Raw genomic sequence first — 27,570 nt, 5'->3', positions numbered from 1 at the left:
AAAACGCGAATGCGCATGCGCACACTGTGGTTCAGAACCCGGCACAGGGTCAAAATCTTCCTGGCAAATGCCACTGGACCGCGTCTCCCTGCTTCTCCACTGACCCTTCCTCACACACTCCTGGGTTGGTTCCTTTCATCCCTCAAGGCCACCAACCACATTTCCCTTAGCTTGGGGACTGCTGGGGACAGAAGAGAACCCAGTGTTACTTTCCCTGGATTAACACCCCCACGAGTGGTTCTGTGCCTTCCCCAGCAGCGCTGATAGCGTCTGGGAGGGGGAGTGAACCCCAAAATAGAACAGCCCAGAAAGAAACACAGAATCTCACAAAGGCCCGCAGATAGCTGCCTGGAAAACACTATCCAGCAGCCACTTTCAAAAACCCCAACGGAGGGAAACAGGAAAATCATTTTTTAAAATATAATAGATTCCTTTATTATGTAACTCTACAACAGCACTCTGAGAAAAAGATCATGGAACCTTCCCCATTGTACAGATAAAGACACCAACCAGAGAAATAGAGATTTACTTAATGTTCCTTATCTAGTAAGTGGCAGAACCAAGACTCAAGTCAGTTGTAATGTCAAGGTTAACATTCTTTCCTTGGGCTCGTCAAGGGCAGAAGGCGGCAGGTAGAAGCTTGGAGAAGGGTGAGGAGACAAAGCTTGTAACAAAGCATTGGGTGACAGGCCTGGCTTCAAGTCCTAGTTTTCATCTCAGCATCCCTTAATAGGCTGAGATGCTGATATGTGAGAAAACACTTCACTTCGGGGAGGGAAGAAATATATTAACTCCCTGTTGCATTTTATTAAACAACATTTACCTGTAAAACTTCAGGGCTGCCTTGGTGGCTCAGTGGTAAAGAAACTGCCTAACAATGAGGAAGATGCCAGTTAGATCTCCTGGTTGGGAAGATCCCCTGGAGAAGGAAATGGCAACCCGCTCCAGTATTCTTGCTGGAAAATTGTATGGGCAGAGGAGCCTGGTGGGCCACAGTCCTTGGGGTTGCAGAGTCAGACACGACTGAGCGCACACACACGTGTATGTGACCATTAGGGGATGGAAAGATTTAATCCTGAAGGCCTGTCATGTTATTTCTTTTGAGAATGAATGTGCCATCTGTTTGAGTCCTCTCTCTCGGGTCCTTTGAATTAATTTTAAAGATTCCTTAAAGCAGGGAAACATGCAGACACACATTCAGTATTATTTCTGAAGTTTTTCTAACAAAATATTCTGACTTCTGAGTCCGGTGAGGTCCTGGACACTCTTGCAACGGGCACGGCAACCTCTCCTGTGTGGGAAACTTGTGTGTGGTTTACACAATGTCCCTCTTTGGAGGCGGGAAGCTTTTATCTTGTTTACTCACTTAAGAAACATTGAACTGAGTGCTGTGCGGTGGGTGGGTGTTGGGGACACACTGGTCCCTACTCTCAGAGACTCAGACGAGTGGAGGAGGCCAAGCTATAAACAGGCTCTGACGATATAAGACAGTGGGTGGTTCAGAGCACACAGGCTGGAAAGCAACAGACCCTTGGGTGGATCCCAGCTTCAGGGTTCCAGTGACTTTGGGCACAGTCTTTACTGGGTTGAGTTCATTTTCTCTTTTACAGAAGCGAGTAACAATAAAACCTGCCACTCAGGTTCCTCGTGAGGATGAAACAAGCAAGTACACGTAAAAAGCTAGGCATTACCTAGCACGTGGTGATGGTAGTTTAGTCGCTAAGTCGTGTCCGACTCCTGCGACCCCAGGGACTGTAGCCTGCCAGGCTCCTCTGTTCTTGGGATTCTCCAGGCAAGAATACTGGAGTGGGTTGCCATTTCCTTCTCCAGGGGACCTTCCTGACCCAAGAATCGAGCCCAGGTCTCCTGCATTGCAGGCAGATTCTTTACTGACTGAGCTACGAGCACGTAGTAACATCTCAATAAATATCAGCCTTGACAGAGGAGAATCAGGAAAGGCTTCCCAGTTCCCTGATGGCCTAGTGGTTAGGATTCCAGGCTTTCACTGTCAGGACCTGGATTCAATCCCTGGTGGAGTTATCGGGGAATTAAGATCCTGCAAGCCACACAGCATAGCAAAAGAAATAAACAAAGGAATGACTTCCCAGAAAATGGGGCCCCACAGCAAGGAGAGGCAGCATAATGAGCAGAGCTTCTCAACCAGGGTGACATTTAGTAATGCCTGGAGACGCCTTTTGTTGTCACGGTGGGGTGCGGGGTGGTGAATACTACTGGCTTCTAATGGGTAGAAGCCGGGGATGCTGCCAAAATCCTGCAGTGCACAGGACAGCCCCCAGGAGAGGACAGTACCCAGCAAAGAACTGTCCAGTCCAAATGTCATTTGCACTGAGGTTGAGAAACTCTGGTTTAGAGCATGGATTCTGTAGCCCAAAATGCCTGGGTTTTGTAGCGAATGGAAATCTTGTTTCTCTTCTCTCTCGGGTTTCATAACAGGAGGCTGCCAATGAAAGTGGCAAAAGAGATTGGCAGGAGGAAAGGGGAACTCATAGGAGGCACACAGGAGGCTAGAAAAGAAGTAGCTGGCGTGTTAAATGGTTACAATTCAAGGCTTATGCCTACACCCAACTTAGCACAGGAAAGGGAAAGGGAAAGATGACTCTAGGGGAAGAACACATAAGCACCTTTAGGAAGACAAATGGATTTTTAGAAAAACAGGAAATAGTTTTTACAATAACATTTATCTACACAGGTATGAGTAGTGCTTTCCGTCTTCTTCAGGATGACAAATCTCCCCCAAATAGGGATCTGGTTTAAGTTTACCTTGGGGAGTAAAAATTACCCCTTAGAGAGGATTTATGGCCGTCTTCATTTCTCAGAAGTCTCTGCTTTTGGTCAGATAAGGGAATCTCTGAGAAGACTTCTTTCTGCATCTGCTGAATTTCAAATGTCTTCAGCTTAAAAGAACCTTGGAATCCACTCTGAGGTTGCCAGTGGGACCCAGATGTTTAAATTCTGGCTCTATCACTTACTAGCTGTGTGACTCTGGGCAAGTTACTGAAACTTTCAGTGCCTTACTCACCTCATTTGTAAACTGATAAATTGAGAAAACTTAACTGAGTTATTGATCGGTATCTGGAATGTACTAAGTAGTACATTTATACTTACATAAATTCCATTGTCCAAATCCTAAGGGATATCTTCCCCTAAATCAGGAGTAACGACCTCTTTCTGTGTCTTTCACAGCTTCTAGGAAAATCACCCTCAGCTTCATGGAGTTCTAATGCTTCTTTCCTTTGATCTCTATATCTTTAGCCACATCTCAGCCTGGTTTGGATTCCCAGGTGGCTCAGTGGTAAAGAATCCTCCTGCCAGTGCAGGAGACCTGGGTTCGATTCCTGGGTAGGGAAGATCCTCTGGAGGAGGAAATGGCAACCCACTCTAGTATTCTTGCCTGGAGAATCCCATGGACTGAGGAGCCTTGCAGGCTACAGTTCCTGGGGTCACAAAGAGTCAGACATGACTGATCATGCACGGATGCAGCCTAGTTTACTTGGCTCCTTTAATCCAGCATGATTTAAAATTCATATATAAGATGCATGATGTAAAAATGTGAAGCATATGGGATACAGCTGGAGAAAGGGCAGATGGGTCAAGCAAGAAGCAGAGCTATGGAGGACCGTTACTAGCATCTCTTCTGCAACTTCTGCTTTTTTTATGCTTTTTTCCCCTATCTTCCCTTCTGTTCAAGACTTATATATCCGACATCCCCCCCTCCACACACACACTGCAACAATCCTTTGCTATTTTTCTTAAGAACTATCAAGGTAAGGCTTTCCTGATTCTTCCTGTTTTAGGGCATTTTAGAATAACAGTCTCTGCTTGGATACTTGAAGGATAGATGAGCAGTCAGATTCTTGGATTTCTTTATGATTTCTCTCTTAACAGAGCAAAAGGCCAGCTTGACCAATAGTGTATTTCCACAAACACCTGTACGAGCCACTCACGAAAGAAAAGGATTAGAATCACCAGTATCTATGGCACGTGAGTCCAGGATGGAGCATATTCAAAACAGGGTGTTTTTTTTTTTCCTCTGAATATTTCTCCTCCACTTTTTTTCTCTCATGTTCCTTCTGATTATCAAAATCTGTCCTTTGGGCTGAATGCTTTCTGAAATTTCCTCACCTGACTCCATTAAAAACTTCCTGAACTTAGGAAAGAATCCAGAAGGGTCTGTCAGACTTGAATTCACTCAAGACCACTGTCACCTTCTTTCTCAATGACAATTTTCAGCCTCCTTTTGGATCATTTCACTGTATTGTTCCTTGTATCAGTCCTTGGACAAGAGAAACATTTTTCAAAGCATCAGCGCTACCTGAAGTGTCAGCTGAATCCAGACTTGTATTTAGGATATTCAAAATACGATGAGAGGAAGAAACCAGATACGCAATACATTTGAGACACAGCACATCACGATGCTGGTTTATTTTCCTTAAACAGCTAGTCCAAGAAGGGTCACCAAGGTCATTAGCAAAAATACTTCCTCTCTTGCCTATAGCATCTTCCAAAAAGTTGACATCAATGAACCCACTTCCTTATAAAAAGGCTCTGATGGGGACTAGGCTGCTTTTTCTTTTTCCATCTACTATTCTTATGAAATAAGTTATGGAATTAGAATTGGTTATTGGGGCAGATTTATAGACTTTTGTGATTCACCTTCCATCAGAGCCAATTTGACAAATAGAGCTAAAAATACCTCATCATGAAACAGCTTCTTGTACAAATAGGTTCCATGATTCTAAAAATGGGAGTGCACTCACAGTGTCAGAAGAATAAGGATATATATTTTTCCAGGTCAAAATGCACCCTGAGAGAATAATTCCTTGTTTTCTTTAGTAAATAAACACTCAAGAATTCTTAGTAAGTAATCCTGGGTCCATTTGTTTTTGTTTCTGCTGCTGCTTTTTCTTTTTCCTCCATCTCTGTCTGCTTCTGCTTCTTCACAAAGACCTTAAAAAGATTGACATTTCTCTTGCTTCCTTGTTTCTTACTTGAGGTTCTGTCCCTGAAGTTATTAGGCTTTCATAAGGTTACTAGTGTAGATTTCAGTAAAGCTAAAATGGTTATTATCAAAATTTGAATTTACTGTGACCCATTTTAAAACTGATAATTATGTTTTTTAAAGGAATAATTTTATTAGTAGCTGAAATCTTGAGAACAGAGGTTGCGACCAAATCCAGCATGTAGCCCATTTTTAATACAGTCATTGAGCTAAGAATATTTTTACATTTTGAAATGATTGCAAAAAACAAAACAAAATCCAAACAGAGAGCAAATGCAACAGACATTGTACATGGCTTGCAAAGCTTTACTATTTGCTCTTTGACTTTTCATAGAAAACACTTGCTAACTCCTATTTCTATTCCTATTCCTTTCTCTTCTAGCTTGATAGACCACTAATCTAGTTATCTTTACATTGCCCAACTGAGCCGGTGTTTTCTATCTGTTCTATTTTTTGGTCTAAAAACACTTATAACATTATTCCTTGGATTTGTTTTTTGAGGTGACTAATTTTTGATGCTATTCATGCATTCACATAGACTGAGTTTCTTCAACATTCCAGGCACTGAGCTACTACTTGGGGTAAACTAAACTGTGATTACAAATAAAGCCTAAAGTCTAGTGATTTAAAGATATATTTCAAACAAATAATAGACTCATAAGCTTCCTTTAAAAACTCGGTTTTACAGTAAATATGCATTCTTGTTATTTCATAACTTAAAAGTCTTCTATGGTTTCCCTTTGCCTACAGATCAGAGTGCAAACTCCTTAGCCTTAGCAGGCTATTAGGGATTTCCACAATTGTCATTTTATTTCATTTTTTTTAAGATTTTCTTTTTCTTTTTCTTTTTTAAGTTTTTTGTTTTTGATGTGGGGCAGTTTTTTAAGTCTCTACTGAATTTGTTCCAATATCGCTTTTGTTTTATGTTTTTGTGTTTTGACCATGAGACATGTAGAATCTTAGCTCCCTGACCAGGGGTCAAACCTGAATCCCCGGCATTGGAAGGCGAAGTCTTACCACTGGACCACCAGGGAAGTCCCCACAATTGTCTTTCTAATCTCCCTTCTCACGTGGACCCTACACAGGATCAGCTGGGCTATTCATTATTACCCAAACATATGTTGTTCTTTGCTCTATCCATTCTAGTAAACATGCCAATCCCACATCTTAGAAAAACACTTTATTTCCACCAAAAATAAAATGAGTTGATACAAAAATTGTTATGAAGGCACGGTGGTTCAAAGTGGTAAACCATTCTTATACAAGTCTTCTTTAACCTGCTGAACAGCTTCATCCTCAAATATTAAAGGACAGTGAATTTAGAACATTGAACAAGACTAATGTGTCAGGCCTGGTACTGTGGATGAAGCATAGTCCTTGTTCTCAAAAGACATCCAAGTTTAGAACTCAAACTTACCTCTGTATCTCTTGGCCTCCTCTCCTCCTCATTCACTCATTCACCCATCCATTCACTCAGTAAACTTTCATGGAGCCGTAATCAAACACACATGAGTCATCAGGCCCCACCTCAGCCACCTGGCACATTAACCAACAATTACAAGTGCAATGACTGAGGAGTGCAGGATCCTCTGGGAGCATGGAGGTGTATAACTGGTGGGGGGGGGCGGTGCTGAGGAAGAGGGCGTGTCCTAGCAGAAGGTACTCATGAGTTTGGTCTTTAAAAATTTGGAGGAAGTAGTTGGGCAAAGAGTAGACAGAGAAGTGTCGCAATGAGATTTCTCACCTCAGCTATGTCATCTATAGCTGTGACTATTATTACTTTTTGGAAGCACCATCCTTGCCCAAGAATGGGGGAAAGTGTTTTTGAAGGGGTTGGGGTTATTTTTTCCCTTGGTTTCCCTTTTACTAGAGTGCATGGCTTAATAACAGAAAATGCTCTTTGGTATATTTAATCTTTTGCCATAGGGGATAAGTCCAAGATAAATTTTTACCAGTGGGACTACGAGGTTTCTAAACGTATCACCTCACCCTTTTTATGTATGAGCATCACTTACCTCCAACTCATCCCCATCTTCCTCTTGGGACAGATTCCCTCCCTTCCTAACTCTTGATGCTACTTACATCAGATCTTGAGTCTAACAGACAGCCCCCTTGAATTCCTCAGCTAAATCATGAACAAATGAATAGAAGATGTGAGACTCCTGAGATAAAGTGTGTCCTGCCTATTTTTTCTGCCCATTTTTATATCAAGGTAATTCATGATCAGAGTGTAAACAGCTCTCCCAATATAGCCATACAGCCACGATCTAGAGCGCCAGAGGGTTCCCTGAACATCATTTATTTTAAAAATGAAAATTCCCCTGGCCAGTTCTGGAAAGAAAAATGCATCAGTGGCTGTTCTACTCGATAATGCTGAGATCCCACAGAGGAAATTAAATGTCATGCTGCTGCTGCTGCTGCTAAGTCGCTTCAGTCGTGTCCAACTCTGTGTAACCCCATAGACGGCAGCCCACCAGGCTCCCCTGTCCCTGGGATTCTCCAGGCAAGAACACTGGAGTGGGTTGCCAGTTCCTTCTCCAATGCATGAAAGTGAAAAGTGAAGTCTCCCAGTGGTGTCCGACTATTAGTGACCCCATGGACTGCAGCCCACCAGGCTCCTCTGTCCATGGGATTTTCCAGGCAAGAGTACTGGAGTGGGTTGCCCTGGTCTTCTCCGTGAATGTCATGAGATGCTCTTTTTTTCTTTTTTTTTTTTAGCAGCTATCCCAGTTATCATTTTAATCACCCAGGTAACTCCTATGTTTTATGTCCGCTTGTCAGAATGCCAGTTGTTCATGTTTTCATCCACTGAAATGTTTTCAGTGACTAGCCTTCCATCTTGTTTTTGATTGCACAGAACTCCTGGAGTTAAGTGTTGTAAGAATAATTCATCAGCTCTGTTCTTTACCCATTACTGATCCTGTCTTCTCCCTCCTCTTGCAGGGTGTCTGTGCTCTTCCTGTATAGCTACAGAGATGACTACTCTTAATCATGAGAGTTGGTAAAAGTGTTCTTCACAGAGTACAGGGCGGCATAAAGAGCATCACGGGAGAGTCATGTGAGAGAGAGAAGGGCACACCACAGGCGTGCTCCTGTGGGGGAGGGGAGACCTCTCTCTATGCCTCCTGAGTTCTGTGGTTGGACTAAAAATAAAATTCACACAAGACAAATTAGCAGGAGAAAAGGATAGTAATTTTAATTCATGCGCACAAGGATGCCCAGCCACCTCTCAAGAAAAAACACCCATCCACCACTGACCCATTCCTCTAAGGGCCTTTCTCCCCAGTAAACAATACTACTCTGAGTGAATCAGGCAGACTTAGTCACACACAGAGGTAAACCAATGGCTAACATAGGTAGATCCTGGGAGAAAAGTTTTACTGCAAAGAGATGAACTTTCAGTTACGAAATTGTAGCCATTGAGGAATGGGGCAGGGAGAACCCTCCCATGGTTTTCCCCATTTTTCCACATCAAGAAAACATCAAGCCATAAAAGTAGTTGCTACCTGCTTTGTCTATTCAAAAATTGTAATATTTACCAAAAAACCCAGTGTCCACTCAAACTATAGTACATAATAGTGCAAAAGATGTTTGCAGTCCTTGTTTAGTTGCTAAGTTGTGTCTGACTCTTTGCAGATCTCATGGACTATAGCCTGGCAGGCTCCTCTATCCATAGGATTTCCCAGGCATGAAGACTGGAATGAGTTGTCATTTCCTTCTTCAAGGGATCTTTGCAACCCAGGGATCAAACCCATGTTTCCTACTCAACAGGGGGATTCTTTACCAGTGAGCTATATGGAAAGCCCTTAAAGATGTTTAAATGTACATTTTAAATATAAATACCTAGGACTTCCCTGATGGTCCAGTGGTTAAGAGTCTGAGCTTCCAATGCAGGGGATGTGGGTTCAACCCCTGGTCAGAAAATTAAGATCCCACATGCTGTGCAGTGAGGCCAACAAAAGAAAATTAGACAAATAAATATAAGTACCTAGAATAGATAATATGTCTTTTTGGTCTGAGAATAGGACAGTTGTTTAGATCCTCCTAGACTTGGAGTAAATTTGCAAAATTACAATACCCATGATAAGCCAATACATTTCAAAATAAATAATGAACTTAAACTAAGTACTACTTAAAGGCTTCTAAATGATATATTCTCCATGAAGAACTGAGACTGTGGTTTTGACTAAAGGTTTTCACCTCAAACACCACAAATATGGGTGCAATTTTCTATTTGACTTCTGAGAACTTCTTCTTTCAAAATAGACCTCAAACCAGATACCAAAAGACAACTCTCCCTCCTGTCTGCATTAGACACATTCTAAACTGATTTTATTATTCAACAAGTGACATTAAGTTCCACTCTAGAAAACAATAGTTTATGGCTAACTTTACTGTATAGTTTCCAGCCTTTGCTTCATCAGGTGAAAGAACATGAGAACCAGCAAAGCAGGGGGCCCCAAGGAGTCCCCAGACTTACAAGTTCAAGTTCTTATATGCTGCACACTGAGCTGATTGATTGACTCATGGCTACACACAGAAATGTGACTAAAAGGCAGACTTCACTAGGCCTAATTCATGAATGTTTGTGGGGAAAATCACAACACAGGGCTTATTTTGTATTGCTGTTGTTTTTGAGGGGTAGTTTATATACACTAAAATTCAATGTGTGTTTTCAGGTGTATAGTTCTCTGGATTTTGATAAATTTGGTCATGCAACCACTATCACGATTAAAAGTCCCTTACATCAGAAAGTTCCCCTGTGCATCTTTGTAGCCAATACCCCCAACTCCTTCACTCCTGGCCCCTGGAATTCAGCAACCTGGTTTCCGTCCCTATCACTTTGCCTTTTCTAGAATGTCATATAAATGGAAACATAGAGTAAATAGGCATCTGTATCCGGTTTCTTTCATTTAACAAAATGCTTTGGGGACTCCTCCAGGTTGTTGCATGTATCAATACTTCATTCCTTCTTATTGGTGAATAATCTGCCATTTATGGACATACCAGAATTTGCATATCTATGCATTGTTGAGGGATATTTGGGTTGTTTCCAGCTTTTATTTTTCCTTTTTTCTTCCACTTATTTATTTTTTTAATTGAGGGATAATTGCTTTATATAATTTTGTGGTTTTCTGTCATACATCAACAAGAATCAACCACAGGTATACCCAAATTTTTTAAAAACTTTTTGACCTTGCCTTGCAGCATGTGGGATCTTAGCGTCTGGATCAGGGATCAAACCCACATCTCCTGCATTGGAAGCACAGAGTCTTTACCACTGGACAGCCAGGGAAGTCCCATAGTTCTAGTTTTTAATACTGATTAAAGCTATTAAAAATTTGCTTGTAAGTTTTGGAGTAGATATCTTCATTTTTATTGGTTAAATACCTACAAGTGGGATTCCTGAGGTATATGGTAAGTGTGCATGTAATTTTATAGGAAACTTCCAAACTGTTTTCCAATGTTTTCACATCAGCAATGTATCTGATCCAAGTTGCTCTGCATCCTTGTCAGTAATAGATGTTGTCAGTTTCCTTGATTTGAGCTATTCTAATCACAATTCATGGACTTTGGATGTAGGCTGAGCTATAAAATTAAACATTCTGCTAGCCACATATACTGGGTTGAATAGTATTCCCTTCAAATTCACATTCACCTGGAACCTCAGAATAGGACCTGCTTTGGAAAGCAGCTGTAACTATTTTTTTTTCAGCTGTAACTAGTTAATTTTTTTAGTGTTTTATTTATTAAAAAATTTTTTTAAATTTGTATTAGAGTATAGTTGATTTACGACCCAGATTTGATCCCTGGGTTGGGAAGATCCCCTGGAGAAGGGAATGGTTACCCACTCAAGTATTCTTGCCTGGAGAATTCCATGGACAGAGGAGCCTGGCAGGCTACAGTCCATGGGGTCTCAAAGAGTTGGACATGACTGAGCACTGAGAAGCAGCATAGTTGATTTACAGTGTGTTAGGTTCAGGTGTACAGCAAAAGAACAAGTTAAACATATACATATATCCACTCTTTTTTAGATTCTTTTCCTATATAGGGCATTACAGTATTGGGTAGAGTTTGTGCTATATAGTAGGTCTTTATTAGTTGTCTATTTTATATATAGTAATGTGTATATATCAATCCCAATATCCCAGTTTATCCCTCCCCACTTACCCCTGGTAACCATAGGTTTGTTTTCTACATCTGTGACTCTATTTCTGTTTGGTAAATAAGTTCATTTGTACCATTTTTTTAGATTTCACATATAAGTGATATCATATGATACTTGTCTTTCTCAGTTAGACTAGTTAAATTTAGATAAGGTCTTATTGGATTAAAGTGGGCCTTCATTCCAGTGACTGGTGTCCTCATAACAAGGCCACGTGAAGACACAGAGACTTACAGAGGAAAACAGCACGTGACGATGGGGGCAGTGATTGGAGCTGAGTTGCATCAGGCCCAGGAACGCCAGAACCACTGGAAGCTGGATGAGACAAGGCAGTATTCTTCCTTGGAGCCTCTGGATGAGGGTGGCCCTGCCAACATCTGGACTTCAGACTTCATGCTTCCAAAACTGTGAGAGAATACATTTCTGTTGACCTAAGCCATCCAGGTGGTGGTGGTTTGTTCCACTAACTCTAGAAAAAATAATATACTATGAACACAATTTGCAAAATCTGGTAATGCAAAGAAGTTTACAAGGTTATATTTGACTTCAATAAAGCTATCTGAGGGTAAAGCATACTAAATGTGTGGAAATATAGTCCTATTAGGTACAAATATAGCATTAGCAACCTAAATTACTAATAAGCATAAAAATACTTGGACCAAATCTTTAAATAGTCTATAATTTAACTTTTTGTTCATTGGGTTGTACTTCTGCTGAGTATAGTGAAGTACTACTATTTATCAAGTGAAAAGTCATCCCTAGAGACAGGGGATAATCAGGAACTAGGGATAAGTCAGGAATTTGGGATTAACAGATACACATTACTATATATAAAATAGGCTTCCCTGGTAGCTCAGCTGGTAAAGAATCCATCTGCAATGCAGGAGACCTCAGTTCAACTCCTGGGTTGGGAAGATCCCCTGGAAAAGGAATAGGCTACCCACTCCAGTATTCTTGGGCTTCCCTGGTGGCTCAGATGGTAAACAATCAGCCTGCAACGTGGGAGACCTGGATTCGATCCTTGGGTTGGGAAGATCCCCCTGGAGAAGGGAAAGGTTACCCACTCCAGTATTCTGGCCTGGAGAATTCCATGGACTGTATAGTCCTTGGGGTCACAAAGAGTTGGACATGACTAAGAGAATTTCACTCACCTATATATAAAATAGATAAACAACAAAGACCTACTGTATAGCACAGGGAACTATATTCAATACCTTTTAATAATCTGTAATGGAAGAGAATCTGAAAAAGTATATATATATAATAAAACTGAATCACTTTGCTGTACACCTGAAACATTGTAAATCAGCTATACTTAAATTAAAAAAAAATAATTAAGGTCAGTCCAGAACCAGAATTCTTGTTGTTGTTGTTCAGTCACCAAGTTGTATCCTACTCTTTGTGACTCCATGGACTGCAGCATGCCAGGCTTCCCTGTCCATCCCCATCTCCCAGAGTTTGCCCAAGAGAATCCTTATGATTCTTAATCTATGGCTGTTCAATATGTGAGACTCACATTTTGCAGAATGTTCTATAAAGGTTTAAGAGATAGACTTGTTTTAATTTATTGTTGTGATGAAGTATATTACAAACTTAAAGATTTTTTAAATTTTTGTAAAATAATTTGCTCATTAGCCCTACCATGGGGTATACACTAGTTTTGAAAAGAAAACTACTGTTGTAGAACCAGTCTTGGCTATTTCATTAAAAAAAAAAAAAATCCTATTTTAGTTTTAACTCAAACCTCGTCTAGCTCCTCAGAAAGAAAATAATTCTGTTCTCAAAGCCCTATTAGACTTCTTTAGATAGGTAGAGGAACCCCCATCTGTACCCCAAAACCCATGAAAGAAGCTGATTCTTCTGTTATACCATTATGTAGGAAAATGTTACTAGCTCAGTGATGATTATACACATTAATTCAATAATATAAAACAAAGGAATAGCAACAGTCAACCAGTTTGTGGTTTAGGCCAGGGGTCCCCAACCTCCAGGATAAAATGCCTGATGATCCGAGGTGGAGCTGATGTAATCATAATAGAAATAAAGTGCACAATAAATGTAATGCACTTGAATCATCCCTAAACCATCCCATCCTGAGTCCGTGGAAAAATTGTCTTCCAGAAACCTGTCCCCAGTGCCAAAAAAGCTGGGGATCGCTTGCTTAGCTGATCATAATTGGCTGAGTAGTGATGGCAATTGGACAGAATTCAAGGCAACAGACAGGGCAGAAGGGCTGGTACAGATGTGGAAGCAGGAATTCCATGTTTTACAATCATTCCTCTATCTCTACTATGTAAGCCAGATTTTTTCCCTGTTAGCTACATGAGTTATAGCGTGAGCCTGCCAGTTGACTGTAGATGTCATTACATGGAGCTCCGGGCAGTGTCACTGGCCCTCTCTGGGCTCCTCATGAGTCATTTTCCATGCTATGCACTGTGGTTAACAGCTGCACCATGCCTGTGTCACAGAGGTGACTTGTGAATACAATCTTGTCTTCGTAAAAAGTTTGCAGAGGCAAGCAGTACCATCTGAACAGAGTCCAGGGATCCATGTAAAAGACAAGCCTGTTTTCACTACTCTGATCTCTAATCAGCATATGCTGTTCTCTGAATGTTTTGGGAGAACATAGGGTTGGTCTATTCTGGGGGGACAAAGACTTATAATATTGGGCCACCCTGTTCCCAGTTGGGGCAATGTCAAAGGACAGGGCTTTGGGGACTTGGAACAACCTGTACAGCTTCACTGCAACTGCATCTGGCCAAACACAGACATCAATCTCCCTCTCAATCCCCGTCCCACGTGTGGAAAACCATAAACTCAAGTCATTACAAATAAAAGGCCGTGGAAGAGTGCCCAGATCCCCCTGTGGGTGGTATGACGCTGTGGGAAGGGAGCCATTGGGATAGGGACTGTCCTTCTATGAGAGGTTGAGGGAAGGAGAAAAAACAATGACCAAAATGTTTGCCTTGTTTAGTTAACTCTCAGCAAGGCTGTCTATTCATTACAGTTCCAGTGTACCAGGGAAGTGAGCTCCAGGGGACCCAGAACTACTGGTTCTGCTCTCCATTTTAACCGCTAATTAGATGTTTACATTTCAGTTGCAACAACCAGCAGATATTATTGCCCATTGCAGGGTGGTCAGACTTGGGTTTGGGAATTGTGTAGATGGACAAATTCTTTTAGGGGAGCTGGAAGTCACTGCCATAATTTATGATAAATATAGCTGGGATCATATTGGCAAACTATGTACCTGTCTGCACTCCCTTCCGCCTAAAAATACCATCGATTACAAAACAAAACAAGACAAAAACACCAAAAAATTAATTCATTTCAGAATGGGAATAGAAGAAACAGGATCAAGAAAGAGGAGTTAGATCCAAAGTTCAATCCTGCATATTTAAAAACAAAGCTAGGAGCAGAATCTGGTGCCTGAAATAACTGTTCATCCTGGAAGCCTGTGCAAATTAACCCGATTCTGAACCTGGCTTGGTGTAATATGTGCATTCTCAGGTGCCACACCATTGCAGATCCCTCAGAGACCTGACATTGCAAAAACCGGGACAGTAAAATTAAATCTTTTTAAATTAGATTTTGCATCGTCCCATTGACCTCCTGGGGTGCTCGGGTGTTCCTCGGAACAAAGTCCAGAAGAAAACTGGAGATGAGAAATCGGGTAAGAGACCAGTAGCTTTTAACGAAAACAGTGTTGGAACACAGCAACCACTACTCGGGGTAGCACTCTATGACCTCTCTGCGTCACTGACCACAGCATAACTGCCCGTCTAGAAAAGGCACAATGCAGAATGGTTCTGTGACCCGGCAGAGGGGGCCTTTGCGAGCCCTGGGGCGCCTTCTCCTTCCTGCCCCTGGGGCCTCCGGGCTGGGTCCACGGAGCCCCTCACTCCCTTGGCTCCCGCCGGATCCACCCTTCAAATCCCGCAGTGCCCGCCCCACTGATTGACAGGCGGGACAGCCACTCCCAGGAGCCCGGCTTTCTCTGTCCCATAGCCAATAGGAGTCAAGAGGCGGGCCAGCAGCCGGTAGGCGGTGCTGGTCAGGTGCGGTGCTGGTCAGGTGCTCTGCGTTGAGTTGGCGAGCAGGTGAGCGGCTGTGGGTTTGGGGGGCACCCCTTGCTCCCGCCGCCTCCTGGCTGTTGCCCCGGGTCTGAGGGAGGGATCCCTTTCCAGGCCTTTCCTCCCATTGCCCCAAGCCGATGAGGACTGAGCGGATCGCCGCGAGGGTAAGAGTCGGGGGGAGTGGGAGGCTGGCCTCCCCGGGACCCACGTGCCTCTTTAGGGACCCCCCAAACTATCCTCCCTACCGTTTCCACTGCACACTTGTACAGAACCCACGTTAGGGCATCTTCTGGCCTCGGTGGGCGGGCGGGAGTTCTACAAATTGGGAACGTACCCTACGCCGAGATCCTTCCAGGAGCTAGGATGAAATCCCGGTGAAAACGATGGGGAGACGCATCACCCTCCTCTTGACGTCTGTTCGCTCAACACACACCTACTCATCCTTCACTTTCTTCTCCTCTCCTTTCTTGGCGTCCCTTTCCTCTAGATTTCCAAGGCTGTCTGTAGGGGAAGGGCTGGAGGGGTGAGAAATTGGAAAGCAGCCCAGTGAAATCTGGACCCAGAACGAGGGATTCCACAGCGCTGTGAAGCACTTTGTGTTGGAAAAGAAAGAAATCAGATTTCTTCCATCCCCACCCCCGCTTCCCTGTTTGTTGCTTTATGTCATCGATGTGATAATGTTGGTTCCTCTTACCAAACATTCCTAAGCTTGAGGCAATGGTTAGCCTTTGTTTATTTGCGTTTGTCCCAGGAAAGCAGTTCGGTCCTGCTTATTACAGTTGCTGAATTAATTTACTAAAATAGAGGAGAAATCAGATGTTTCATGTAGTTGATTCATTTTTTAGCTTTAAATTATATTATATTTGGTTCATAATATCCTTTCTTTTTTTTAAATAAATTTATTTATTTTAGTTGGGGGCTAATTACTTTACAATATTGTAGTGGTTTTTGCCATACATTGACATGAATCAGCCCTGGGTTTACATGTGTTCCCCATCCTGAACCCCCCTCCCACCTCCCTCCCCATCCCATCCCTCTGGGTCATCCCATTGCCCCAGCCCTGAGCATTTGTCTCATGCATCGAACCTGGAATGGTGTTCTGTTTCACATATGATAATATACATGTCATAGTATCCTTTCTTGTGTTAAGACAGTGAAGGAGAAGAGAGCAAGAGGAAGAACCACCATTCTTAGCCAGAAATGTTAGTAAATAGTTTTGCAGTTCCTTATTGGAACTGATTACTCATGTTCCTTCCAGAACTGGGAAGTTTCTTGCCATTTGAGTAATAGTTTTTAAATTTAATTTTTGAGCCATTGTCTGGAGATCAATACCTACAACAATTTCAGTTTAAGTAATGTTCTGGTATGCTGAAATCATGGTTAAAAAAACAAAAAAAAACAAAACAGAAGCAGAATTCTTGCCCCTGATAGCAAAGCAGGCATGCCAAGCAGTTTTTATTTACCAGCACTTATAATATAGGAGGGCGAGACAGGTTCTTTTTCTGAAGTTTAAAAATGTCTTCAGCATATTCAAATTAGGAAGATGTCAAAAACTGAATTCAAGAGATTTCTTGGCACAAAATATAGTTAGATCCAGGTTTGGTGGGCTTATAAATAACTTCATGCAAGAATGAACAGCAGAGGGAAAGAACAAAAGATCCTCACTGGATTTGCAAACCCAATGAGAACTGACAAAATTTACATATGTATTGTTTTTCATATTATCTCTTATTAGCTTTCTTGAATAGAATAAAAGCTTTTTAGAAATAGAGGCAAGTGAACAACAACACTTACAACCACTTTGATCCCAAGAGATTTATTTAATCCTGGGAAGTGCCTGTTCTACACACACCACTGATAAGATTAAATGTTGATGAATTTTAACATTAGAAAAAATGAAAGTGAAAGTCACTTAGTCTTGTCTGACCCTTTGTGACCCCATGGACTGTAGCCTACCAGGCTCCTCTGTCCGTGGAATTCTCCAGGCAAGTATACTGGAGTGCGTTGCCATTTCCTTCTCCAGGGAATCTTCCAGACCCAGGGATGGAAACCAGGATTCTCGCATTGCAGGCAGACTCTTCACCAACAGCCACCAGGGAAGCCACTAACATTAGGAAGGTCAACATCAAATTTCAGATTTACATTTCTGTTATACTTAGTTCAGAACCTAATTGTTTTATTTAAAGAAGACTATGCTTTGATTGAGGGCAGAAGGAGAAGAGGGCCTCAGAGGATGAGATGGCTAAATGGCATCACTGATGCAATGGACATGAACTTGGGCAAACTTCAGGACACGGTGAGAGACAGAGAGGCCTGGTGTGCTGCTGTCCATGGAGTCTCAAAGAGTCAGACACGACTGGGTGGCCAAACAACAACATGCTTTGATTATTTGGAGAAGGAAATGGCAACCCACTGCAGTATTCTTGCCTCGGAAATCCCATGAACAGAGGAGCCTGGCAGGCTGCAGTTCACAGGATTGCAGAGTCAGACATGACTGAAGCAATTTAGCACACATGCATGCTTTGATTATTAATACATGAATGTCAATTATGTTTCACAAATATATTAGAATGTCACAATTTTTATGTCACTTCAAGACACCAAGTTAATCTATTTTCTCCTCTCTCTGATGACATCACTCACATCTCTTACTATGATGGACCAAACATAAGGCCTTGCCATTGAAACATGAAGGTTTACATATGTACTTTTAAAAAATATTATTTTTTAATTTGCTAGTGCTAATTCTTGTTGCTAGGTTCCTACAGCCTGTCTAACACTAATGATAAATGTGTCCACAGGTATTTTAGTTCAGTTCAGTTCAGTTCAGTTGCTCAGTCGTGTCCTACTCTTTGCGACCCCATGGACTGCAGCACGCCAGGCCTCCCTGTCCATCACCAACTCCCGGAATATTTGGACATATATAGATGTCCATGAGCAGGAGCCAGAAGTCTGAGTCAACCTGAAAATGTTTCTGAAAAGTTGTATGCAAATTATTTCATCTTTTAAAATGATATTTGGGGAGCTAATTTACATAATTTCTTTGAGGAAATGTTTTGGTAAGTTCTTAGAAACTAAAACAATTTCTAAAGTGTGAATATATTTCTTAGCTTTGTTATAGAGAGCCCCATGTTTCTTGTTTAAGATGAAATGCTGCAACATAAACCTTCCAGGCTGTGATGTATACTATAACTGGGGTTACTAAGCGCCATCATTCTCCGTTTTGGGTAAAGTATGCAAAACAAAATTATTGCCATTAACTTCTATATTTTTCTTATACAGATTATCTTACACTGAAGCAATCAAGTAGTTTGAAAATGACTTCAAAACTTCTCCAGCTATCCTTCACGCTTGCTGCATTAACACTTTCAGTTACATTTTCTCTCCAATCGGACCAGCCAAAGGTTCTGCTAGTTTCATTTGACGGATTCCGTTGGGATTATTTATATAGAGTTCCAACACCCCATTTTCATTATGTGATGAAATACGGTGTCCAGGTGCAGCAAGTTACTAATATTTTTATTACAAAGACCTACCCTAACCATTATACTTTGGTCACTGGCCTCTTTGCTGAGAATCATGGTATTGTGGCAAATGACATGTATGACCCTATTCTGAACAAATCTTTCTCCTTGGATGACATGGATATTTATGATTCTGAGTTTTGGGAAGAAGCGACACCGATATGGATCGCAAATCAGAGGGCAGGACACGCAAGCGGTGCGGCCATGTGGCCTGGAACAGATGTCAAAATACACGAAAGCTTTCCCACTCACTACATGCCTTACAATGACTCCGTTTCATTTGAAGAGAGAGTTGCCAAAATTATTGAATGGTTTACGTCAAAAGAGCCCATCAATCTTGGTCTTCTTTATTGGGAGGAACCTGATGATATGGGCCACCAGTTGGGACCAGACAGTCCGCTCATGGGGCCTGTCATTTCAGATATTGACCACAAGTTAGGATATCTCATACAAATGCTGAAAAAGGCAAAATTGTGGAACGTCCTGAACCTAATCATCACAAGTGACCATGGAATGACGCAGTGTTCCCAGGAGAGGATCATAGAGCTTGACCAATACCTGGATAGAGAGCACTACACCCTGATTGACCAATCGCCGGTAGCCGCCATCTTGCCCAAGGAAGGTCAGCCTGAACTGAGTGGTGATCTGGGGCAGGGTGTGGACGTGCCCAGTGTGACCGAGTAGGGGATTTCTGTTTCTGTCTTTCAAGTGTGCTTGTCTTTGTTCATGGTAATATTCTTGGATTTAATCCTTAGTCTCTGAAAAGACAAAGTCTCTTTCCTCAGAGTCTGATTTTTGACTTTTTTCTACAGTATTAAAACTGATGCTCTCTCTGTATATTTATGGTAGTGGCATTTAACCATTTTGGAGTCACTGGATATGATGAAAAACTACAGCCTTCACTCGCAGAGAAATTGGGGAGATACACACAAAATGTGCATGGAGTTACAGTGATTTTTATGGAAGCCCTAAAGCCTTCAGTGGATCCTTGGTTAGGATCTGCTTAATAGGGAAGCAGTGGGGTAGAGGAAAGAGAGAGTGTTGGTCGTGCTGAGACTGGTTTTCTTACCTATAAGCAAGGGAAGTAATAACAGTACCTCAAACTTAAAAAATTTATTTACTTGTTTTTATTTTTGGTTGTTCTGGGTCTTCATTGCAGTGTGGTCTTTTCTCTAGTTGTGGTGTGAGGGCTTCTCATTGCAGTGGCTTCTCTTGTTGCAGAGCACAGGCTTTAGGGCCTTAAACTTTTTACAAACCTCATCTCAAAGCATCATACCAACCTGTCATTCATTATTTCTGTTTTAAAGGTAGATTCTGTTTTGAGTTTTAAACAAACTCAAAACATTTCACATCCCCAAAAAGAATTTGAAAGAGAATGGATACCTGTATGTGTATAACCGAAATCACTTTGTTGTACAACTGAGAAGAACCCAACGTTGTCAATCAACTACACTCCAATATAAAATAAAAAGGCTTTTTTTTTTTTTTTAAAGTTTTACATCCCCAGGGTTGCAAAGAGTTGAGCATGACTGAAGCAGCTTAGCACGCTCATGCACGCACGGACATGTGTATTTAAGTCTTTAGAGATTAGAGATTTCTGGTTCAATAAAATGTCTTCTCTGAAGGTGAATTTAAGAGAAGATTATTTCTCAGTTTCCCCCACAGGTGGTGGGGGTGGGTGGGGGCTTCTAAATTGTCTAGTGAGGCTTCATTACCTTGAACTTGCTGATTGTCTACATCAGTAGGATGTCTGCATTGACTGACCTCTGTTGCCATGGCTGCTTCTTGGCTGTAGCAGTGAGAGTCTTGTTCTGACTGCCTCTCCTCATCCTTCTGTTTTAGGCAAATTTGATGAAGTCTATGAAGCACTAGCTCAAGCTCATCCTAATCTGACTGTTTACAAAAAGGAAGATGTTCCGGAAAGATGGCATTACAAATACAACAGTCGAATTCAGCCTGTTCTCGCAGTGGCTGACAACGGTTGGCATATTTTACGGAATAAGTCAGACGACTTTATGTGTGAGTATGTCTCAGTCTTTCTCCCCATTCTGCATCGTCTGCTAAAGCGGAGGCTAACTGGGAGTTGTTTCTGCTGTATTCAACATTCTGTTGACTGATCGAATAACTAGCTAGTGTCATACATTAATAGCTAAATAAAGATCCAATAAATATCCCAATAAAGATTTACTGGGACTTTAAAATGAGGTAACCTCCTAAAAGTGAAACGTTCACTTTTCTTGAAGTCATCAGACCAAAGATATGCACAGTGCCCGGTACTGCTAATTATAACCATTATGTTCCTGAGAAAAACCTGAGTTTTATCAATTGAATCATTTTCTGCATCTGTTTTATACTCTATTTCATAAGAGTGTCATCTCTATTTTTCTCTGCAGTTGTCAGCTTTCTAGTTTCTTTTGCCCTCTAGCTCTACAAAATATAGGCCAGCTTTGCTTTATACCTTGGGAACATTTCTAAAAAGAAGTGCATATTGGCGTGGATAAAAGTATATCAAGATATATTTTCCTAATGAATACCTAGTGGTATAATTTTAGAGGAGTTCTATTATATAGATTTAGAAGATGATGGAAATCCTATTTAAAATTCAAGCATGCAAAATAAAGAGCTTTCTGCCATCCATAATAGAGGCTTCCCTGGTGGCTCAGATGGTAAAGAATTTGTCTGCAATGCAGGAGACCCAGGTTCGATCCCTGGGTTGGAAAGATTCCCTAGAGGAGGAAATGGCCACCCACTCCAGTATTCCTGCCTAGAGAATTCCATGGACAGAGAAGCCATCCATAATGTGTAGTTTTCTGTTTTCATATAGCTTTTAACAAGTTAGTCAAATGGAAGTCATCCACAGGATGTAACTCATCTTTATTGTGCCCGCCATTTGCATATTTGCTCTCAAACTGCCTGCCCACCCTTACCCTGATCTGCTCTGTATCAGCAGTGACAGATCCCTAGAGACTAAATATCCCAAGCTACTTTGTAAACTGGTTTCTGATTCCATTTGACCAATAGAGGACCTTGGCAGGAGCGTGGAAGGCAGGAGTTTGGCAGAAGCCAGGGTTTTTGTCCTCCATTCTGTTTGCCCCAGGCTGTGACTTCATGTCCTCTGTGATCCCAGCTCTGGATGACCTCCCTGTCTGTGGCCTCAGCTCCTGCTGAGCAGTCCTGACTTTGGGGCTCTGCTGATCCCACCTCTTCCTTCTGTCTCTCCAGCTCTGGGGACCATTGTGGTTCCCACTGGAAGCTGTTACCACTGGTCTACTCACAGGGTAACCTTGCCATCTCATGTTTACTTCTGAGCTTCAGCACTAACCCTCATCTGAACCTCCCTCTCTTAAACTACATAGCATGGGATCTGCTTCCCTGGCTGATAGAGACATTAACACGCACTACCAATCAATTCACTGGGGGTTGATTCCATTGTTACTGAATGTTGAAGGAGGCATATGGTGCCAACACTGACTAGAAATGCTCTTTTAGGCACTGGTCCTTGATACATTTGAGATATAAAAAAAAATGTCCCTTTAGGTAGAATTGGGTCTCCATCATGTTTATTGATGAAGAGAAAACCAGTTACCTGGCAGTGGTATTTGTAGAGCATAAATAAGTCATACTGGCAGATGTATACGTGATGGGTTCAGATCCTTAAAATGGGTTTTACGTATGGATAATAATCTGTAAACCAATATTTAATCAGGGCAGGAGAGCTGTATTAAGAAAGTTTTAAAAAATAATTTTCTTTGGCCATGAGGGTAGTTGCCAACTTGATATGTTCAGGCTTTCGTGTATTGTGCCGGTGACTCTTATGTGAGAGGAGTTGCTCAGAAAGAAACTGTTGTCTCTGAAGAGACAGAATTACAATTAACAATTAACATAAATGTCAGTGGCTCTCTTGAAACTTTGGTTCAATGAACTGCAATTACATAATAGATGGTCACTCCTATTTTGAATCTAAAACCTTAATGGATGTTACATTATGTTCAACATAATTATTTTTTCAACAAAACAATTAAGTACTGGCTACTACAGTCCTTCTCAGCCTGAGTTCTAGAAGAGAATTCAGCCCTACTGTCCAAAAGCAGCAGTTCTCAAAAAGTGTTCCCGGGACCAGCATCATCCAAATCTCCTAGGAACTCATTAGAAATGCAGATTCTTGGGCCCAACCCTGATCTGCTAAACTGGGAACTGAGAGGGTGGAGCCCAGAGATCTGTGTTTTTACCTGCACCCACCCTCCCTATGCCAGAGTCTCATACACGGTCAAGTTTGAGAACCACTGCCCTTAGGCATCCATCATTAAATACTGTCTCCTGGATCAAGCATTTATGGTAGGAGCTACCACTAGGAAGGGCTTCCCGGGTGGCTCAGTGGTAAGGAATCTGCCTGCCTGCAATGCTAGAGACCCAGGTTCAATTCCTGGGTTGGGAAGATCCCCTGGAAATGGAAATGACAACCCACTCCACTATTCTTACCTGGAGAATTCCATGGACAGAGGAGCCTGGTGGGCTACGGTCCATGCAGTTGCAAACATTTGGACATGACTGAGTGACTGAGCATGCATTCACCACTAGGAAAAAAAAGTCCCTCTTCATGGGAAAGGTTTTCTAAGCCATAATGAGTTCACTTCAAGTCTGACTTTCTAGTAAGAAGTGTGATAGGATTTACTTTGCCTTCATGATTAGAGTCTAGATCCAACTTTTCACAGACAGGAGCCCAGCAAGCACCAATTACAAATTATATAACGGTACATTTCCCAGTGTTCCTGTTGATTAAGTAGAATAGCACAGCCCCCAGTCAGATGATTCCTAGTGATTCATAAACCCAGCATTATTCCCACTTGAATAATAAACTCAAAAGAATCATAGCACAAAGTATGACTCCTTTAGATGGATTTTGCCAGGCAGATTTGGAATTACTTTGAGAAGATGACTCTCAGAGGAATTGATTTAGGATTTTTTATTTTTTTTTGCAATTCTGGGTTCCCATTGCACATTTCCTGGTAGCAAACACAAGCAGTAGAGGCCAATTTGCTGGTCATTCTCACCCCCTTTAAAATAAAGCCTTTCAGTTCTCTCTGGTTGCCATTTTATTGGTAGTAGCACCCTGATATTATGTTACAGCCACATGCCTTTAAAAGGCAGCTTTTATTATGCAGTGGTTTTCACCCTTCAATTTTGTATCTTCTGACTTATCAAGACTCCAAAAGTTTTTAACTTTTTTTGTAGCCACACTAAAGCATACAGTGCTAAGCTGGATCCTGATCTGAACCACCAAGACAAGATTTTACCCACAAGTTCTGATCTTTATTTTTTTGATTGTTGTTGAGTCGCTACGTTGTGTTCAGCTCTTTGTGACTCCATGGACTGCAGCACACCAGGCTTCCTGGCTCTTCACTATCTCCCAGAGTTTGCTCAAACTCATGTTCATTGAGTCGGTGATGCCATCCAACCATCTGGTCCTCTGTCACCCTCTTCTCCTCCCGCCTTCAATCTTTCCCAGCATCAGGGTCTTTTCTAATGAGTCAACTGATAAATTATGAATTTATTGGCTTCATGACTAAGGGCACCTTTATCCCTTTATCTTTAGAACAATAGCTGGAACATAGTTGGTATCTAACAAGTAATTTCTGAAAATTAGTTTACCTGCCAACAAAAAAAATCACTTTCATGTTCCCCTGACTTGGCTCAGGGAAGTTTACCCTTCTTCCTGTGGCCTGTGGGAAAGATTTGTGATCATTTGACTTTTCATTTCCTGAAGTGAATCGTGACGTTGACCACAGCAGAGATGATGTGTAAAGGATTCTTTTATTTAAAAGTCAAATTAGATAAAATTTGCATTTAAGTCCAGCATTCGATGATAGTTATTTCCATTCTAATACCATTTGGTTGGCTAACTTGTTCATGCATTTTATCTTCACAGTAGGCAACCACGGGTATGACAACGCATTAGCAGAAATGCATCCCATTTTCTTAGCGCACGGTCCTGCCTTCCGAAAGAATTTCACAAAAGCAGCCATGAACTCTACAGATCTGTACCCCCTGCTCTGCCACCTGCTCAACATCACTGCCCTGCCTCACAACGGATCACTCAGCAGTGTTCAGGATCTGCTCAGTTCACTGACTCCAAGAGCACGTCCTAATACCCAGATCCCTGCGCTCCTCCCTGGTAGTGTGAAACCAAGAGAAAATGAACAAGAGGAGTCGTACGCTTATTTCATAGGGGTCTCTCTTGGTAGCGTTATAGTTATTGTGTTTTTAATAGTTCTCATTAAACATTTAATTCGCAGTCAAATACCTGCCTTACCAGATTTTCAGGCTGAAATATCTCAACCATTATTACAAGCCTAATGCTTCTGTGATGTGGAGATGGCATCGTTATGTCAGTGTTTAAAGGTTTCAAGTTCTAGGGAACTAGCTTCAGACATTTGCACAGACCATTAAGCAGTTATGTATATATACAGGGGCAGTCACACACACACACACACACACACCAATACAAACACTGACCTGCAAAGGATGAAAGATGGAAAAGTATATTTCCATTGTTCTCTCTGGCTTCCAGTAGATAAGATCCTGCTTTATTTGGACTTGGCACATACAATGTATATATTTAGCAACTTTGCACTATTTGAAGTACCTTACATATTGCACTTTACTCTCCTAATGGATACTTTTATGTGAAATGCACTTTATTGACAATTATGTCTTATAATTCAGTAGAAAAAGACAACTTTTGCACCTATGTCCCAGAGTACTTGTTATTCCTTGTTCTAATGGAATGAAATTTCTAATAATACCTGAATAATGTAGAAATATATCTCCTCACATTGGGAGAACAGGAAGAAAGTAAAAACTGTTGAAAATGAAATGTGATGACCTTTGAACATTGGATTTCAGACAGATGCGTTCCCAAAGCAGGGTGCATCTGTGAGGACTCCTTGTCATATTTCTTTCCATATGACATGGGTTTTAATCTTATTTCCCCCTCAAAATAGAGATCCAGATACTGCTGGATTCATTCTAGGCATATCATTTCCATCGTGACATTCATTATTGCTATTTCCTGATGTAGTCATTTTACTCTGATTTTGATAATAAAGATACCATGAATATACATTTGCTTCCTCTCGAGTCTAGCACTGGCCTAGAAGTGTAGAAGGGATCAGGCATCATCTCAGCAATGTTTTCTCTTTCTCTGTAATAATTTGCTTCATTGAAAAATAAATCACTATTAATTGGGTTAAAAATCAGATTAGATAAAAGAGTGTTTTGTTTCTGGTAACCTGTAGTGACAGAGCCTTTAGATTTGAGCATTTGAAGGTCCAGAATTGTAAGAGAGCACAAGCTATATTGGGGAAAATGTCAGCCACACAATCCTTGAAAAGAACTGTGTGGAGCTTGGGGAAAATAATTAGGAGTTTAAAGGCAAAAAAAATTAGTGTTTGCAATGGACAGTGCTAAAGAGTGCCTGGTGGCAAAATTTAGTGAGACAATATGTAGAGGTAACAGATATTGAAATAAGAGAAGCTGAGATTATAGCCTTATTTCACTGAAATATTTGAATATCCACTCACCAGATGCTCAGTGGAATCAAAGATGAATCCAGGTTCACAAATAGACATTCCTCCTCAGTAGGACTTTTCATTCACAGAAGACTGTATCTCCTGAGTAGGGTTTTTCACCTGCCTGGTCATCAGCTCCTCATTCCCACCATGGGAAGCTGTGCTTTTGGTCTCTTAAGTAGTCTGGTTGGGGAGAGGGTGGTATTACCGGTGGTTTCTTAGAGGAAAGAGGAAGCCCCAGAAAGAATAGCTTTTCCTTGAGAAAAGAGAAACCAGTTATAGACATGTGGCCCGTAGATAATACTGTGATTTTGTGTATATTTATGTACCAGCTGGCAAAGAAGTAGGTAAAATGGCAAAAGTATTCAAGAAAGAAACTATAAATTTGAGGGCAAGAACAAAAGTGGCAGAGTGAAAAATATAATTAAAATGCTTCCTAAAATCAGGTGAATGATTTTTAAGTGATGATGCCAATAAAGAATGTTAGCACCTAATTCTTAAGTCATTATACAACCTCTTAATGGGATAGAATGAAATCACTGGAAACGTATCAGTAGTATAGATTAAGAAGCAGAAACATGAGATGGTAGATAGCAAACTCCCCAGGAGGTCTGAATTCTGGATTAGACATTTTAGAACACGAGACTTATTCATATTGGCTTGCTTTATAAAAATAAACTTATCTGTGTGATTGAGATGCCAAATCTAATGACTTGAAGATGAAACTGGTCTATTTAAAAGCAGTTACTATTCAAGTGCAATCCGTGATTGTAAACTAATTGTTGTGTTAAATTCATTTTAGAGGGTGCTATGATGACCTTAGTGGTAAGAGAGTAAATTCTGTAATGCTGACGGAATCATTAAAACTGACCTGAAGATTTGATTATTGAATGGTTCTTTTATTTACAGATACTTATTTTCCTGTAAAATAGCAGCTGGAGAGTTTACCTGAAAGAAAATAAAATTTTAAACTTTGCTGGGAAAACCTTGTCACTTATCATGGTTTGACAGTTTTGTTGTTGTTCTGGTTTTACCTGCATGTCTCTTTGGCCAAACTTTTGTGTACAGTCAACACAAATTAGGACACAGAAATAAAATGGAGACCGGCTAATCTTCCTGACTGTAAGTAGAAACTTTTTAAAAGGTCAGAAGAATGGAATCCCCCCCCTCACAACACTGACATATTTTCTGTCTTCTATCAACTGTTTTGAAGTTG

The 27,570-nt window shown here is 41.3% G+C and overlaps 1 protein-coding gene and 1 long non-coding RNA gene across 3 annotated transcripts; one reads left to right on the top strand and one right to left on the bottom strand.

Moving 5' to 3' along the window:
- Nucleotides 1-8,190: 8,190 nt before the first annotated feature.
- On the bottom strand, nt 8,191-15,765 carry LOC145517371 (uncharacterized). Its single transcript, XR_014061997.1, has 2 exons — nt 15,597-15,765; nt 8,191-11,591 (listed from the first exon to the last, which is right to left on the bottom strand). It is a non-coding gene; the product is annotated as an uncharacterized LOC145517371 (long non-coding RNA).
- On the top strand, nt 15,259-27,339 carry ENPP5 (ectonucleotide pyrophosphatase/phosphodiesterase family member 5). Of its 2 annotated transcripts, none has more exons than XM_081519647.1 (4): nt 15,259-15,286; nt 18,545-19,408; nt 20,629-20,805; nt 24,713-27,339. In XM_081519647.1, exons 2-4 carry the CDS (start codon nt 18,580-18,582, stop codon nt 25,138-25,140), a joined length of 1,434 nt encoding a protein of 477 aa, XP_081375773.1. In that variant the 5' UTR covers nt 15,259-15,286; nt 18,545-18,579; the 3' UTR covers nt 25,141-27,339. The 2 variants fall into 2 exon arrangements, with proteins under 2 accessions (XP_081375773.1, XP_081375774.1); XM_081519648.1 differs by having other exon boundaries at nt 15,259-15,426.
- The last annotated feature ends 231 nt before the right edge of the window (nt 27,340-27,570 follow it).

Source organism: Giraffa tippelskirchi, chromosome 8 (assembly GCF_054371585.1).
Source record: "Giraffa tippelskirchi isolate mGirTip1 chromosome 8, T2T-mGirTip1v1.2.pri, whole genome shotgun sequence".
NCBI classification, from domain to species: Eukaryota; Metazoa; Chordata; class Mammalia; order Artiodactyla; family Giraffidae; genus Giraffa; species Giraffa tippelskirchi.
The sequence above is the reverse complement of the archived record's forward strand: the minus strand, read 5'-3'. Positions and strand labels throughout refer to the sequence as shown.